Raw genomic sequence first — 17,970 nt, 5'->3', positions numbered from 1 at the left:
CTGCACTGTAAGCGGTATGCGTATACATGGAGTTCTATGGGAGGGTAAACTGGAGTCGGAAAAGGCCACGTTGTAGCCAGTTCTGCACTATAAACGGTTACGTTATAAGTGGTCTATACTGTAAATGCTTTTTACGTACGTGTGCCTGAGTGAGTTCACCTCTCGACTCTTTAATTTAGCTAGTTTTAATTGTGTTTCGTTGATATGAATTTCGGCTAATACGAATTTCTTTCGTGACCCCGTGAGATTCGTATCATCGAGATTCCACTGTACAAGTATCTGCAAGACAGAAAACCAAGGTAGCTCCATCATCCATTCTCAAAAGAAAAGTCAGCGCTGCTGGCGATGTGTCGCCGCAAATAGCCCAGATACTTGCAAGTTTCAGACAGCTTCCCGCAACTACTGCAAGAAATGCGGACACATTAAAAAGGAATGCATAAAGAAGCAGAAGGATGCAAAAACTAAGAGGAACAACAACATCGAATACCTATGACAAGGACTTTTGACAGCAGGTTGTTACCACCTTCAACGAAACTGGTTTCCTCCTCTTGGTATACAAATAACAGGCATCAGTGACATATCAGACGACAAGTTTGTTTCCAAGCTTGTGGCCTAGTGTCAGTCCGTGTTCGACGAGGACATCTCTGGACACGTTCGTCCTGCTGTACAACTCAAACTTGTGGAAGGTACCCGCCGTGGTTGCTCAGTGGCTATGGTGTTGGGCTGCTGAGCATGAGGTCGCAGGATCGAATCCCGGCCACGGCGGCTGCATTTCGATGGGGGCGAAATGCGAAAAACACCCGTGTACTTAGATTTAGGTGCACGTTAAAGAACCCCAGGTGGTCCAAATTTCCGGAGTCCCCCACTACGGCGTACCTCATAATCAGATCGTGGTTTTGGCACGTAAAACCCATAATTTAGTTTTCTTTTTTTTTTACTTATGGAAGGAGCAATGGCAAAGGTTGTAAAAGCACAACCGTTTCCTTTTGCACTCGATCTGCTGTAAAGGCTGAACTGGATCGACTGCACAATCAAAGCATATTTTAACTTCCGCAGCATTTGGATTGGGCAGTGCCTATGGTACTGGTTCGAAAGAAACATGGGTCATTGTGAATGTGTGGCGACTACCGTTTTACAGTAAATCAGGTATCGAAGAAGGCAGCTTACCCACTTCCCACAGCAGATGAGGTTCGCGGCCACTTGAGGCTCCAGAGGTGAGGTTTTCAGCACCCTGGATTTAGCACAGGCCTACCAGCAACCTCACGTAACTCTGGAGACAGCTGAGATACTAACCCTCAAAATGCTGAAAAGTCTCTGCAAGGGCAAACAGTTGCCCTTCGGAATCTCTGCAGCACCACCCATTTTTCAGCATTTCATGGAGACAATGCTGTCTGGATCATGTGATCATTGTTGGAAAAGACGCCACAGAACATGCCGTCAGATTGGAAGTTTTCAAGGGGCTGTTAAAGTTCAACCTTCACCTCAACAAAAGCATGTGCTGTTTTGCAGTTCGACAAGTTTATTTCCTAGGACACCGAATTGAAAAATCCAGAGTTCACAGCAGTGAAGAAAAAGTTTGAGGTATCACTGAGGCTCCAGCACCAAATTGCAAGCAAGCACTTCAGTCATTTCTCGGAATGCCGGCTTTCTTATGGCGAATTCCATTGGGAGAACAGGAGCAGGGCGCCGCGCAGTGTGGAGTCGGGTGACAGCGCAGTGAGAGCAGGGACACTCGACCCGCCACTGGAATACGGCGTGCGTTCGGAGAGCAGGTGGGAGGGGGACGTGTGAGGAGAAATGTACCATGTGACTAAAGCAATCGACGTCCCACCATTCTCGACAGGAGAGCGGCAAAACACGTACGTGTAATCGTCTTGTAATCTGTCGGGCGTAACGCTGTCACCGTTTGCGGCCACGTACTACATACTTTTGTGCAGCGCCGACGCATCCCACAATGTTTCGGCCTGCAAAGATCATCTGAAACTGCAACTTGAATCTGAAGTTGAGCTCCAGTAGCTTTCGCTGCGATCACCGTCAAGCGTCTCAAGCACTTCAGCAAGGTGAAGACGCTTTGCTGGCACTCTCCCCCGCGCATCCAACGAGAAGCGAAGCGGACTAGAAATGCCTGGATCTGTCGCTAATTTGCTGCGAAGCTTACTCGTATCACCAACGTCAAAAACAGCGCTGCCAAAACACCAACTACGCTTGGCTGCCGCCATTGCCGCCGCGCGCGCCGGCTGCTGAAGCAAAATAAAAAGAAATGAGGAGGATATGACGGTTTAAGTCACGTGACTTCCTCCGTACTCCGCTTTTCAGGCGAGAGCAGTCTGGACTGCTCCCGGCTGCTCTCGGCGCAGCGAAACTGCTCTTCTTCTGCCACTGGATGACGGCTCTCCCACTCCTGTTCGACCACTGAAACACGTCGCCTCTGGAACGAGCACTTTCAGCGTGCTTTTGAGTGCTCCTGTTCTCCCAATGGAATTCGCCATTAGAGATTCTTTAAAAACAGGGCAACAATTGCCAGCTCTCTCTACCACCTCCTTCAGAAGTACACAACATGGAGATGGGAGACCCAGCATCAAGAAGCATTCGACCAACTTACGAGATTGCTTCTCAGTCAAACTGTACTGGCTCATTACGACGAAAAGAAGGCTCTTGTCTCGTGCGATGCTACGCCATTTGGCATAGAGCCGTTCTTTCTCAAATTGATGACCAGAGTAGAGAGGCACTGATAGCTCTTGCATCTAGGACACTAGGGCTTTCAGAATGAAATTATGCTCCGTTGGACGGAGAATGCCTTGCTGTAGTCCTTTCAGCTGTAGCGAGAAGAAAAGTAACTTTCGTCACTGACCATCAACCGCTGCTTGGCATACTGGGTCCAGAGAAACCAATAGCTCAAGTGCTCTCACCACGAATGACCAAATGGTGCATCAAGTTATCTGCTTATGACTACAACATTGTCTACAGGCATGGAAAGAACCATTAAAACACAGATGCGTTGAGCCGATTGCCATTACCAGAACACACCGGCAAACTATGGCCACCAAGCAATGCACTATTGTTTGAAGCTTTGTCGAGACTACCATTTACAGCTGCAGAGATAGCACGTCTGACACAGCAAGACAACATTCTACAAAGGCTCTGCAAGGCAGTTCAGGATGGCATAATGTAGAAAGTCACTGGAGACAAGTTCATGTCTTGTCGACAATGAGTGACCCAACTGGCATTTCATTGCGATTGCCTTGCGCTTAGATCTCTGGTGATCATACCAAGCTCAGCACGGTCTCACATTCTGGCACTGCTACATGCTGGTCAGTGAGGCTTGTTAGCCATGAAGAAGTGTGCAAGAAGCTATGTATTGTGGCCCGGAATTGACAAGGTAATCGAAGAAACTGTGCGACAGTGCTGTGAATGCCAGTCAAAGCAGAAGAGCTCACCTAAAGTTTCCATTCCCACCTGGGCACTGTGGCAGGCAGTGCACGTTGACATTGCGGGGCCGCTACACGGGTGAAGCTACATAGTCATTGGCGATATGCACACAAAGTGGGAACCGCAATTCATGGACCGCCAAGAGGCACTAAAGCGATCACGTTGCTTCTTAGTTGGGAAGAGATGCCAGATGATCATGAAACATTACGTCAAGAGTTAGCATTGTCGTAATTGTAGCTGTGTCTGGGCTGGTTCCAAAATTACAATCAGCTGCTAGTTTCCTGAGTGCTGTCCCGTTATCACTGACTGTTTCGCCGTGCAGTTGGTCACATTGTTGAAAGCATGCCATGCAGAAGTCTTTAGAAGGTTGTGAATCAAAGTGAGTCTTGAGCAGCTCAATGATCTTATTGTAGCTCACTTGGCTGGGCTGCTTGAGTTGAACAAAGGTGCAGACGGCATTGTAAGTCTGTTTCCCACACAGCGTTAGCAGATGTGCCACATTTCTTGGAAGCATCCATAATGTCATTAGCTTTAAAGAATAATTGGAACCTCCCATATTAGAATTTCCAGGAATCGGAGCGGCCACTAAATTTGCATAGCCAACCAAAGTCAGGCGTCGCCATGTAACTGTTACATTCCTTGAAGTCTGTGAAGTGCCAGTTGTCAGCTGATGAGTCCTGAGCATTCATCGTCGCCAATTGTTGCATCTGCACAGCTATTGGTTACTGCCAACAATTTATAAACACAAGGAATAAGAAACATATCAGAAGACAGTAGCCTGGTAGCTGGAACAAGCACAGGCTAGCATTCGCCATATGAGGCGCATACATGCCCGAGCGTCTGTGCCACTAGCACATGCTCTTCATCGTTGCCATTTTCTGAGATGACACATTATATGTATTATCGCGAGTTCCTCATCATCAGAGCGATGGCTTTCGAGATTAAAGATACACACTGAATCGAACATAATGAAGGCCACACACAGACGCAGCAGCAGTGCTACTTTGATTCGGTGGATCCAGAGGGAATGGTGCCCATCTCCCCCACCTGTCCCTGAGATATGCCGGCACTCTGGTGCTCACAATATTCAATTACAAATGACTCAGAAGTGGGCAGCAAGACCCCCTCTCTTTCTCTCTCTCTCTATTCTTTGTATGCTTTAACGAGCCCTTGAGTCTGTGTATACACATATCTGTGCAAAGTGGGAGAGGGGAAGGTTTCCATGGCACTCTGGGAAAACTGGTGGGGTTTCCCAAGGCCAGAAAGTTTGAGAACCCCTGTCCTAAAGAAAGACCATTGCTATGACTTTGTGATTAGTATAAGTGGTGTCATTATAAGCAAGCTGAACTGTATAGTGCATTGTACAGCTACAAATGTGTGCGCATACATGTTGTACAGAGTCAGTAATTCTAGTCCAATTTGATTAATTGAATCTTATTTATTTTGAATTCTGCATTGACTAATACGAGAACTTGTGGTCGGTGCAATCAGAAGTGTTGCCAATAATAAAATGGTGCTTATTGTGCCAGTCAGGAGCAGATGAAATTTGCTAAGTTTTGATCTTGTAGTTGCCAAAGAATTGGACCGTTTTGCTGATGCTCAAACTAATATGACCTTGACACCATGGCACTTCTAATGCAAGCTTTGAATTTCTTGGAACTATCCTCAGGGGCCATTTTGGTGGAGAGACCAGCAGATGTTGAAGAAGGCTTTTCTCAGCAGGCCCCCCTTGTCTACCATTATGGCCATAGTACACCAGGGACCAATGCCACATTGTACAATGTTCTTGTTTCTCGACTTGCTGAAGTCATCAGCCAGCGTGCTGAAAGCAACAAGAAAGGTTAGTTGTAATATGTAGCCTGGCCCTTGAATAAGTAGTTGAGCTCTGCTCAACTGACTACAATGCATTGTCATTTCATGTTAGTATCATGCGGTTCAATGGGCAATGAACCCGTTGAACCAGAGTGTGATGGGGCATGCAGGTTTAAGTGAATTTCTGTGTCACTTTGTTATTGTATATTTACATTTACCGCTGACATCCTGTTCAGTTCTATCAATATTAAAATGGAACATGTATCGTGATTAAAATCATGACACATTTTGGTCAGCTCACTTTACATGCATCACTTAAAGGGACATTAAAGAGACACTAAATCAGTTTAGACTGATAAAATATTGTTACAGAAGCCTATTTTTGTTTATTTCATCATATGAAGGTAAGGGGTTGATTACTGTTGATTACTGAAAGAGAAAATGAAGGCTAAATTTTCGCTTTTTAAATTTTGTGCCGTATGCCAAATGTAGAGAGCATAGATCTTCATCACGCCACACTTGTGCAGTATTTTGTCTGTGCCCCTGGCACCACGTGACATGATGCCGATTCAAGTAATGAATGAATGAACCCCAGCGCTGGTATGCCAGTGTGACCATGGATATCAAAATATTTTCTCATATTAGTGTCTGTGTGGCTCAGTAGAAATTCTTGAAACTCGCTATGTTCAGTCTTTGGCTCTTTTAGAATATGATGTAATCCACCTTCTATTCCAAGAAATTAACTTGGGCAGATAACATCAAAATCCATGACGTTCATGGCAAGCTGGTGTGGGAATTTCAAGGCAGCTTTGCCACTAGTTTTTCGTTCTTGCGTCTTTCCTCGCTTACGTAGGGTCCTCTCATGGTAACAATGGCTTTTGTGGTATTGCAGAAGGATAATTTACTAATACAGCTCACTTCACTGTTTTCTTTAGTGTCCCTTTAACATTTGTACAAACCTACTGCATTTTTGTACTTGTTCCATTTTTGTTTTCAATCTTATTCCTGGGCTGTCTTAAAATATTGTAAACAAATAACACCAAATACTTAATGCTCACTGTCTTGCATAATTTTCTTTGTTCCAGCTAGCGTCAGTGGCATCATCATTAACACCTGCGGTTGGGTGAAAGGAGCTGGCTACAAGGCTATTACTCACGCCGCTCTTGCTTTCGAAGGTATGAATTGTAAATAAAATTTACTTGACAGCTATCTAGAGTTGAAACACATTCAGCTTTTACTTTGAGACACTTTGTTATTCTTTGTGTTCGTGTTGTCTTTAAATATCTGTGTTGTTTTGCTATTTTATTCTACCTTGTGGGGGGCTAGTATCTCTCAGGAGTATCGACTACCGTGGGTTCGAGCTTAGCGAGCCACAAGGTTGCATCAGCTGTCGCCTCGCGTAAACAAACACAGCGCTCGCACTCAGGCCACACAAATGGGGCTCAGGCCACACAAATGCGCATGCATGAGAACACAGTATTGCCCTAAGTTAGCGGAAAGCATTTATTTGTCTCCGGTGACACTCTACACTGCACAAACGCCCGGTCCCAGGCCAGCACGAAAACAAAAAGGCTCCCTTGCCAAGGGCGAAAAATAAAGAGAGGGGCGCCACTAGCACGTTGCCATCCTCTCGCAACAGACCGCTAGGAAATGTCCCCGTGGTTATGCTGTGTGCTCTCGTGATAACCAATGGGCCTACTCACGAGAGCTCGGGCAATTTCCATTGGCTTGGGCCTCCGATAAGTGCGGCTCAGCTCAGTATGACCACACGCGAGCACTAGGCACTGCTCTTCGGCCTAGGGTTTCGAAAAGGAGCAACACCAGGTATGGTGCTTGCGGTAGGTGCCAAGGCACTGTAGACGAGCTCAAGCCCAAGATCATAACGAAGGGGCTGGCGGACGAGAGGCAAACATATACGTACCATGTGATGTTTAAGAGAGGTCGCCCCCACGCTTGCTCTGGCAACTGTGGCAACCGCCGCTAGCAGCGCGAGTGGACAGGGAGAGGCATTGAGACAACAGAACAGGTGAATACCCACACAAAGGCGCCGGGGCATACCTCAGTCCCCACAACCTTTCTATGAAATTTCACTTTGCACCTTGAAAAGTTGTGCATGAAATGCTCCTCTATATGCGTTGAGCACTGCTTCTTAGAAGAGTAGAGCCTTTACTGTGGCAAAAGCAATTGACATATTCCATTTCTTTTCAGTGGACGTTGTCCTAGTGCTGGATCAGGAACGGCTGTACAACGAACTAGTCAGGGACATGCCAGGATTCGTCAAAGTGGTGTTCACACCTAAGTCTGGAGGTGTAAGTTTTAAGTCTTGTTTCCCCTCCCTCCCATCCTACCGGATTGGAATATTGGACGAATAATAAACAAATTATTTTTCTGATTATTATGCCAGGAAATAAGTCACACATTTGGTCATTGCAATGAACATTCTGCATGCTTCGGTTGAGCACTGAAACATAAGATCGAAGCAGCTGCATCTCCTGGTTCTTTGTTATAATGTGCATGCGCTCATCTTCATTATGCTAACTCTGTTTATTGTTGCAATTTACACTTTCCCTACGCACTTGTCTGAATTGCACCATGTGCTGTGGCCGCAGGTCGTAGAGCGGAGCAAGTCCATGAGGTCAGAATCCAGGGATTCGAGGGTGAGAGAGTACTTCTATGGCTTCAGGACACCTCTGTATCCACACTCTTTCGATGTCAAATTTTCTGACGTCAAAATGTACAAGATAGGTGGTAAGTACACAGCTATTTCAATCAAGAATATAGCAGCGGCTGTCATTTTCCCCCTCCCCTTTTTCTTTGCAATAAAATTGAAGAAACTGAAATGGAAGGAACTCTGTGGTTTTGTTATATACGTAGACATAAAGCTATTATCAGTGCATCCACTTTTCTCATATTCTGCCTCTTAAAAGCATGGCTTGTCATGGCTAAAGCTTGTTGAAACTCTGTAAAGTGCCTCACTTGAAGGTAATACAGTCGATCCCGGATGTATTCAACTCGAAGTGGATTGCGATATACATATGGTTTGATATATAGATAATTCAAAATATAAGATATGCCTATCTGAAGCTTATCTGAGATCTTCACACGTCTTACACAGTTTCCCGAGATCACGAAAAGCGGGAACTTAATGATTTGCTTCTTCAAGGCCGTGTTGAATGCACAAAAATTGATTTATTTTAGCTCATGAACGTTGCAAGTCACTTGCACGGCGGAATGGTCTTCGCAATGCTAACCCAGTGGTGGCAATGCTGCTACAATTGCTCCAATCTGCTACATTTCATTAAAGCTGCTCCAAGATAAGCTGCGGCGTGCAATAACGGAGGCCACTGCGAAGAGAAGTTGTTGGGAAAGTCAGGTGGCAGTCGACACCACCCTATGTGAAGAGCGCTATTGCATATCCTGACATTCATAAAAGCTAAATGAGCTAAAGGGTCGCTCAGCTAATCCAATCCAGTGTGCACCTGTGCATGTTCACGGTCAGCCATTTAGAAACTCTATGCGCCATATTCGCGGGTGTTGTGTAGTTCAGGAGGTAGTTCTGTCGGGCCTAGTAGTGTGTGCTTAGCACATTACGCTTGTTCGCCTGAGAGAGAGAGTGATTGTTGAGAGGAAGAGGCCCACATTCGTACTTCATATCAGCGGTGTGTCCTTGGTGGGAGAGGTGTTCCTGAACCGATGACGCGTACTTCGCACGTTCGGCATGGAGGCTGCGTCATGGTGTGCTCGGCAAACTGAAACTTACCCCCTTGGATATTATTAGCTGATTTGCTGTCATATTTATCTGTGTGCTCATGACGCAGTGCATTTGTAGCTCTGCCATTTTACCAGCTAGACATATTTAGGCCAACAGCAAAACTGCTCAAATGGTCATCCTGTGCACCACATGACTGTATTGCCGTGAGTATTGTGTGCCTTTGTGTGTCGTGCTTTATCACTCGGTACACGCAATACCTTCTTTTTCAAGCGTGCTGGTTGAATCACTGTGGCCGTGTGATGGTTGTAATTTGTACGTGAGCAGTCACGTATGTGGATTATCTTCCTCGAGAATATTTGCAATGATCTACACAGGTACTCTGGAACCTTCTGGCGCACAGGAATAGTGTCCTGCGGATAACTATTCAGAATCATCATTGTTGATGGCTACAAGATTGCTCCAAATTATCATTTTTCCTGCTACAAAATCTGCTCCAAACTGCTCTTGGCCATTCCCACCGCTGCTAACCTTAAAAGCCCGCGTTGCCCGAAAGCAAGACCGCGGTGTGCCTTGTGCACGTCGAAGTGCTTGCTGTGCGTTATTATTCAAGATGAAATGGACGCACTGCGGAAGCAAACTAGCCTGTATGGATATGCGCTGTGCTGCCACATTTTGTCACTTTTACTGTGAATCACGTGTGCATGTGCCCAGCTGCGTGTCCGTTACAATACCAACAACACGCTGCTTAAATGGCCGATCATCATACTTGGGCCACAAGCCAGGCAGACTGTTGTCAGGTTTTGGAATTGACATCCGGTCAGAACCAGTCGTCCTGGCTTCTTAACTGCCCTAAAATTGTCCGCACGTTTCTCTTTGTGTGCTGCTCAGCGCTCCAATGCGCAGCCGTTACGTCCCTTCGTTCTCAGCCCTTCCCATCCAGCCCCTGCTGTGGTGACTGCCAGCAAAGTTCACATGTTAATTCCAAAAGTGGCTTTCAGCTTGCAGAACATCTGAGTGCATTCTCACTTGCGTGTAGCCATGTGAGCATAAATGAAATGCGTTCAGCGCGGACCCGCGGATCACACAGTGACGAGTCTTGCGCGCTACTGCCGCAGTGGTCTTTTCGCGAAGTGTAGATGTGGCATGTGGTGATTTTGTTAAATTCAAACTCGAATGTAAAGATCTGTCTAAGGGGAGGCTGGGGTCAGATTTGTTTTGGCGACTCAGGGAATCACAAAATGCTGTTCACGGAAAGCTTTTGTCTACAAGAAGACAGACCCGGTGGTGCAGCATCTCCAATTCACTCAGCCACTCAGTGAAAAGATCAATCATCATCCACCCTTTCTTGTGGAACGAATATTGGACCAGCAGGCCTTTCACATTCTTGGAGCAGAGTGGCAATCTGCTCTTGCCGATAACAAGCAGCTGCAGTTAGCATGGGCCATCCATACGCGCCGTGAGCAAAACTGAGCGCACCCTGCTCATTTTTCCTCCGTGGCGTGTACTGCCCTTCAGATTCAATATCTTGTTCGACAACCAAAACAGTGCAGTGTCAAATTTGTTGGCATCAAAAATTTGCGACGACGTGAGAAGTGATCGCATCTCCGTTAGGAGAAGCACACTTGCTGCAGGGTCATGGCGTGGTGCATCGTTCAATATACATGGTGTTTCACTTAACTTGGGCTGAACTTTAAAAGTATGCAAATGGACACGTAGCTGGACAGAACCAAGGCACTAAAAGTGCCCGAAAAAGTATAATTCGTTAGTGCGCAGGGCGAGAAAACAGCTTTAAATCGCGCAAAATCACCGCAGTTCACGGAGCCATATCTCGTATTTCCCACCACCGAGCGCCGCCATCTTGGTATCGTTGGAAAGCTCAAAGTTTCGCCGTTCTGCTTCTCAATTCTTCCGTCATCGCCATCTTGTAACAAACGCACAAACACAAAAGAAGCGCGGGTCTGCGATAGGTAGTCACATGGGCCCTCCGATGAAAGCGGGCCTCCGATTGGCTGCCGTGCTGAAAGGCATCTCTCCATTGGTTGCTGCTGTGGCAGGGGCAAGATGGCAACCGCAGTTGCCTGCTTCGTAAAACACGCCGGCGTCTTCACTTGACACACAGAATTCGGATTACTGAGAGCTCCCAGGTTAGTGATGGATCGTCGTTCGTTGGTGAATAAACTTTGGACCAAGCACGCCTTCGGAATACGGAAGCGCTCCTACGGCAAGAAAAATACGGCGATTAGCGGAAGAAGCGGAGGAGCACCCGACTGAACGAGCGCAACCTTGCACCGTGTGATTCCAGCAGCGAAACCGACAATCGCCCTGTGCCATCGGCACCGATAACGCAGCCGACGGAAGATGCGCCAACGGAGGCTCCCGCGCCTCGGCGTACGGCCGCACGAATCAGCCGAGATTGTATCTCGGTAGACATAGCTCGCTGCGACTAGGCAAAATGGCGCAAACACAAAGAACGCGGCCCGAAGCACGGCAGCCACTCCGTCCGATGGCACGCAGAAAAGGAGGAAAAGCACAAAAGCAACAAAAGCGCCACCGCTTCAAACTCTTCGCGCCCAGTCGCGGTACGTCCGCTGTCGCGTCCGCACCTCTGCACCAAAAGAGAAAGGGAGAAAGTGCGTGACTGCGCGCTGTTCTTTCGTGGCCGTCGGTGGGGCCGCAGCCGTCGAACCGCGTCGTATCAACCGACGCGGGTCGAAAATCAATTCGTAACAACCGTTTACTAGCACGTTGCAAAGTAATGAAGCTCGGCCGGGACCGCAGAAAAATTCGTATCATCCGGAAATTCGTATTAGCCGTGATCGTATCATCGAGATTCCACTGTAATGTTGTTTGCCGTTGCTTGGAGATACTCAGATTATTTTTTTGCATTCTGCATAATTAGATAATTAGTCTTAATCAATGAACGTCTCAGTTATTATAATTAGATGAAAAGTGTCAAAATTGAAAATTGTAGAGCAACATGAGAAACTCCCATTACAGCTTTCTGTTGCTCAATACGTGCTACATAAAAGTGTTTTTCCGAGCGTGAAAGATGCCCGCAAATACACGCAAAGTGCCCCGAGCAGCCAGTCGCACGGCAATTTTGCATGTATTCGCGGGCTTGCGTGTATTTGTGCACTGGTAAGTGTACGTGTGGTCTGAACTTAAGTTTTGCGTGGTTCGAGGCTAGTTGAGTGTTCAAAATTAGTCGAAAATAGCGAAACCCTACGGCTACGACACCAATAAGCACGGTGGCCAAAGCTTAATTTCTACGCGGGCAGCCGCGGCCGAGCATGAGCAGACGATAGTCGGCTTCTTATGGAAGTACATAATTATTATAGAAACTTGAAAGCGGAGTTTCGCTTACTTCAGGCTGTTTATTAAACTGCGTCAATAAATATACACAGCAACAGTAGGAAGAAGCGCATTGATCCAAGCACATTTCTTGATTGATGTCAGCTATTGACCAATAACAGTCATATATGGGAATCCGCTTTTTTACTAAATAAAACGTCCAGAAAAAAGTGAGGTGCAGGCTTCTGTTGAAAAAACGTTTGAGAGAAGGGTGACTTCGCGCCCTCCTGCGAGCTCCACGAGCCGCGCATGATTGAAACACTTGGCTGGGATGTTCACAGCAGCATATGCTATCCGCAGACTGTTTTTTCACCAAGCCCAAGGGGTGGTTCAGGACCCTTTTAAAAAATAGAAATACAAATTTTCTACTGCACCGTAGGTGCTCAAATTTTGCAAGCTTGCTGTGAGACGCATACAATTTCACATGCAAGGCATAATTGAAGCTCAAAAATTTGGTGTCGTGGCCCCTGTAATAATCAACCAAACAAGCAAATTTTTTTTTTTTCAGCCCACAGAAAGGCTGAATGTAGCTGCTGGTCAACTGAGTTCTCTCACTGTTTGTTAAAGGGGCAGACAACCGTTCAGAGCACGAATCGAGATAGCCCCACTGATGGCAAGATCATGTCTCTTATTGACTGAAACAAGCACTGTTTTCCTCATTAGATTTCCTCGATTTGTATATTTAATCCTTCACAACAAATCGCGAACAATGGCCTGTGGCTCCCTCGCGAGGCAAATGCATGACAAAAAGTAAGATGCCCTATCCCATGACCTTCTATTAGTGTACGTGGCTCATTGGCCTTTTAAAGTATTTTTCTGTAACTTGCAATGCACTGCCACATCTTCGATTGTTATGACTAGAAAAGTGGCGTCATGGCCTTTGAGATCGGGCAGCGCACACTTGTTATAGCCCATTTTCAGAGGCTATAGTGGTGCTGTGAGAACTTGCCCCCACGGCCAAAAGAGCGCACCACATTGCCACTAGCCAACGTTAGGAGTTTCAGCACCCACAGATGCAGCAACTTTACACCAGCATTTTGTTTTCTGAAGAGGTGAAAAACACACCTGAGGATGAGCGTTTCATTGCGCCATAAAGAACTGGATCCTTAAAAATCACTTTTCAGACCCTTTAACAGCAAATGCATTGTTAGCCATGAGTATTTTTGTTGTTGCAGGCACTCGTGCCACACATTTGGGACTGCATTATGCCGCACCATTTTTTTGTGCAGTAATAAGAAACCTGTGTTATGCAATGCAGCTGTGATAAATTACTTCGTTGTGTAGATGTAAAGTATAGAAAAATGATACTAAAAGCAAAAAGTGAAGTTCTCTTCCTGAAACTGATGAAATATAATTTTTCTTTTTTTTTCAGCACCATCTTTACCAGACTCCTGCATGCCACTAGGCATGAAGGCCGAGGACAACTTCACAAAGCTAGTACCTGTTCCACTGGGTAAATACTGATGTGTCTATTCTTCTGTTTCAATTTGCCCCATTTGCTGTGTAAGGGAATGTTTGTGCAGGGTACAGAGCTAGCAAGTGACGAGGACTTTTGCAAAACTTCAATAATGAAACGCTTTTAACTATCTGTGAACTAATGCATCATGTTTGTCATTAGTACGCTCTAACAGATACGCTTTTGCAGAATTGTTATATCTGTTTCAGGTGCAAAGTTGCAAATTTATAAACTTCGTGCTACAAAATTTTGAAATTAACAGTTTTGACAATATTTGTAAGGAGGTTCAAGGCCATAAGTGAAAGTTATGCTTCCAGCAGTCAGTATAATTAAGCTTTCTTTTTTACATTCAACAAATTTTATTCAAAACTGTTGAGCGGTTGTGTGATTTGTGCACTTCATTGAATAGGGGAATCAGAGTTAGCCTGAGCTGAGGCTTTTTCTTAACTCGACTTCAGTATTAACCACAGGCTACACATACACAACAATAGAGTCAAACCTCATATATAACGAAGTTGTACTTGCAGTGAGAAATTTTGTTATTTCGAGGTTTTAAAGCTTCAGCAGTAAAAAATAATTTCCACAAGTTGCCCAAGACCTTCCCGGTGGGTTAGTATCTTGGTCAATAAGCTCTTATAAATAGATCCAAGGAGGTTGGACCCATAATTAGCACTGTATGAGCAATAGCACGTACAGTGCAGATCGTGTAGAGAGCAATGCATCGATGTGGGCTCACGGCTTTACCACAGTACGTGCAACGGAAGTTGTACTTGCAGTGAGAAATTTTGTTATTTCGAGGTTTTAAAGCTTCAGCAGTAAAAATAATTTCACAAGTTCCCAGAACATTCCAGGTGGATAGTATCTTGTCAATAAGCTCTTATAAATAAATCGCAAGGAGGTTGGGCGATAATAGCACTGTATGAGCACTAGCACGTACAGTGCAGATCGCGTAGAGAGCAATGCATCGATGTGGCTCACGGCTTTCACAGTGTACGGCACGGTGGCTCACGGTGTACGGCGCCATAAATCTTGGCCACCATGGCCGACTGTGCTTAGTGCCCGCAGCCGTCATTGGATGGCGCCCCTGAATTAAAAGCAATAGTGTAAAAAGATATAGATATTCGCCCTGAAAAAAAAAAAACATTTTGCAGTTTCGCCAGAAATACATTGATTGTCATATCAAAGAGACAGCTACACGAAGTAAGGTTTGTAGTTTTAATGGCGTCACATGTGCTCTGTAAAACGTTAACTGACCTCACTCGATAACCGCGAACTGTCACAACTCTCACAACATGAGCGAATGCTTCGCACCGTGTCTCGGAAACTTGAGATTACGCGACCGCCAAGACTAGACGCGCAGGAACACAATGCACATCAAGGCACCAACCATCTCGGCTCTACTTTTGCACTTGCCGCAGATTACCTACCTCCAAGATACAGCGCATAGCCTCCATATGGATAGCCATGCGTAGGCATGGCAAGTGTAGGGGAGGAGACACGTGCTAGAGGGAAAAGGCAGACAGGCGTGCATCTTCTGCCTCCCCCCCCCTTTTCCCAGTGCATGCCTGATCATGTTACCGTGAATTCACCCCCTTCCCACCTTCCTTGCACTGAAGAAATTGTGGGCTTTCGTGTTTCTCCGAGTTGCCACGTGCCTCGCAGCCTCCGAAAGTTGGGAAATGGTATGGTAATGTTTCCTGGCATACCACGTCCTGCCGCGCATGCTTTGATGATGTTTTTGTTGCTGAAACTTTTCATACGAAATGATGCTTGCAAGTAACTTCTGCCTCTTCCAACATTTTTATAGTTTTTTTTGTTAGATTTACCAGCCATACAGGCTCCAAGTATATGCTTGAAATGACCGAAAAATTTGTTAGATTGGAACTGTGTCACAAAATTACTTAGTTAACTTGCGAAAAAAGATACACTGTTTTCAATGGAACTAAGATCGGTAAGTGACAATAGTTCGTTACATCGTAGATTCCGTTAAATTGAGGTTCGTCATAAGGACGTCTGACTGTATTTGGTCTTTCTCTCGGCAGAACTGATATGTGGATTGCCTGCAAAGGTATCTACAACTTTATGCTGTATTATTATATGACACAGCAATAAAAGCTTCCAATCTGCTGGGGACAACCAAGAAAATTTTAGCAAGCATTCATTTGCATTTGTGTAAAGACGTGACTGTGTTGTCAATGCATTGATATGTACATTATGAGCAGGTGGTGTGTTGTATGACCCTGACAGCCATTTCCTTTTGAAGTGACGGTGAATTTATTTGTTTCATTATTTTGCTCCTAGGACCCAATGTGCTTCACCACATACTGAGCCTCAGCTTTGCAACTAGCAGTGATGAGGATATTCTACAGACTAATGTGGCCGGCTTTATCTGTGTGTAAGTTGCCTTCTGAATTCTCCTACACGACCTACAGCATAGCCGAAATTGCCTGGCAGATCTTGTGTCCATGTAAAAAGCACCCCATTTCACTGACTGTGGCAAAATCCACAAAAGCCCCTATTCTGATGTCACATCAGCCAATCAGAAACAAGCATTGAAAGGACTTGCCCATTGTCTGCTGCTGATCCGCTATTGTGCAATGCAGTGCTTAATGGGCAAGCCTTTCTTTTTTTTTTCTGGAAGAGGCAGCTGTTTGTTTTTTCTGATGTACTGATGCAACCTATAGCTTTCACCACAATCAACAGTTTGTAAGGTGGTTCACAATTACACTGTTGTAATTTACTGTGCTAGTGCATGATGAGCAAAACGAGAACAAGGTGAAAGCAGGAGCCAACGTTTCAACAAGTGGGCTTTTTCTAAACTGATGAAAGTGATGATGATGGTGAGCATATGTCGCCATGAAAAAGACAAGTCCACTTGTCGAAACGTTGGCTCCTGCTTTCACCTTTTTCTTGTCTTGCTCATCGTCTTAAATTTCCATCTCCCGCCTTCCCCGTGTTTTCCCTTTGCAAGTGCATGTTGCATAAGAACACAATAGTTTATTGCAGCCACCATATATTAAGTCACCCTTCTGTTCGAGGCCCCTTTAGCCTACTGCAGCTTGAGAAAAATTCATTGTTGCCGCACTTGTCACCTTGCCACAAATGTACCAGTCGAATCAGTGCGATGTAATTATTTCACTTTATAAAATGAGCTTTCCTAAAATATAAAAGCATCCAAAAGTTTCAAGGTTTAGTTTGTGTACTTTCAAATACAGTGTAATCATTCTTTATTAATAGACACTCAACTAGAGCCTAGCAGAAACTGTCGATATCTATTGCATCACATCAAGCTGTTGCATAAATTTCGAAGTCATGTTTCCAGCTGTCATTTGTGCTTACAGCTATTCTGGCTTAACAAGCTTCATTTTACAATAAGACCTACCACTTAGGTATTCTGGAAGTGTAATATACTTATCTAACTCAACTTACATTTCTCTTCATTGTCCCATTGATCTTCCCAGATGAACTGAGATGTGTATAATGTATATATAAAAAAAATCACCATCCCTTCCACTCCGTGAAGATGGTCGAACAGCGAAGCTGTGTTAGTTACACCGAGTGTTACATGTGCATGTGTTGCACGTGATGCAATTGCGGAAACACAAGTAAACACAGATCTACAACAGGAACTTATATTGAAACGTGGAGAGGTGCGAAGAGGCAGCGACTTCCGACGTTACTCGACGAGTGTCCAGTTTCCTGATCGAAACCTGCAGAGCCGCCGCCAGAGATATCATCTACAGTCACGGACACCGTGCGCGTTCGGTGCGAACGTGGGGAAACGCGGACGGCGTCAGCAGCGGCTCTGCGCGTTGGCTCGTTGGTGCTGCTACATATTTGCAGTTCTCTCAGTGTGTTCTACCCCCCCCCCCCGTGAGGTTTCTCTGTGTATTTTGGGCATGCTTTTTTTCCGCGTGCAAGTTGCGCTGCCCCTTTTTTGCGCACCAGTAATGAGAACGAGCAACAAGCCCATTCACGAGCCAACTCTCGCTGACCTCGCGGTAGGCAGCCTCTTGCTCTGGAGTACGCACTACTCGTAGTCTTCCCATAGTTTCATCGCAGTCGAGCTGCAATGCGCGTTCGTTATCCGAAAGGGTGCACCGCATAGAAACTTCTTCTCTTACATCCATCGCCTCTCCTCCTTGCGCCCAGCACGGCCTCTCGTTGGTCGCCTCCTCCCCCAGCATGCCTCTCCTCCTCTCCTGGTCAC

The 17,970-nt window shown here is 45.7% G+C and overlaps 1 protein-coding gene across 1 annotated transcript in view; it reads left to right on the top strand.

Annotated features, from left to right (window-relative positions):
- The window catches only part of LOC119442956 (protein CLP1 homolog), a 30,434-nt gene that overhangs the window by 9,372 nt on the left and 3,092 nt on the right, over positions 1-17,970 (top strand). Inside the window, exons 7-12 of the mRNA XM_037708042.2 lie at positions 5,099-5,269; positions 6,327-6,416; positions 7,450-7,550; positions 7,851-7,989; positions 13,677-13,757; positions 16,062-16,155. Of these exons, the coding sequence (XP_037563970.1) occupies positions 5,099-5,269; positions 6,327-6,416; positions 7,450-7,550; positions 7,851-7,989; positions 13,677-13,757; positions 16,062-16,155 (676 nt within the window). The remainder of the gene's footprint in view (positions 1-5,098; positions 5,270-6,326; positions 6,417-7,449; positions 7,551-7,850; positions 7,990-13,676; positions 13,758-16,061; positions 16,156-17,970) is intronic.

The sequence above is a fragment of the Dermacentor silvarum genome, chromosome 2, assembly GCF_013339745.2.
Source record: "Dermacentor silvarum isolate Dsil-2018 chromosome 2, BIME_Dsil_1.4, whole genome shotgun sequence".
Classification (NCBI taxonomy): domain Eukaryota; kingdom Metazoa; phylum Arthropoda; class Arachnida; order Ixodida; family Ixodidae; genus Dermacentor; species Dermacentor silvarum.
This window is presented reverse-complemented; position numbering and strand designations above follow the sequence as displayed.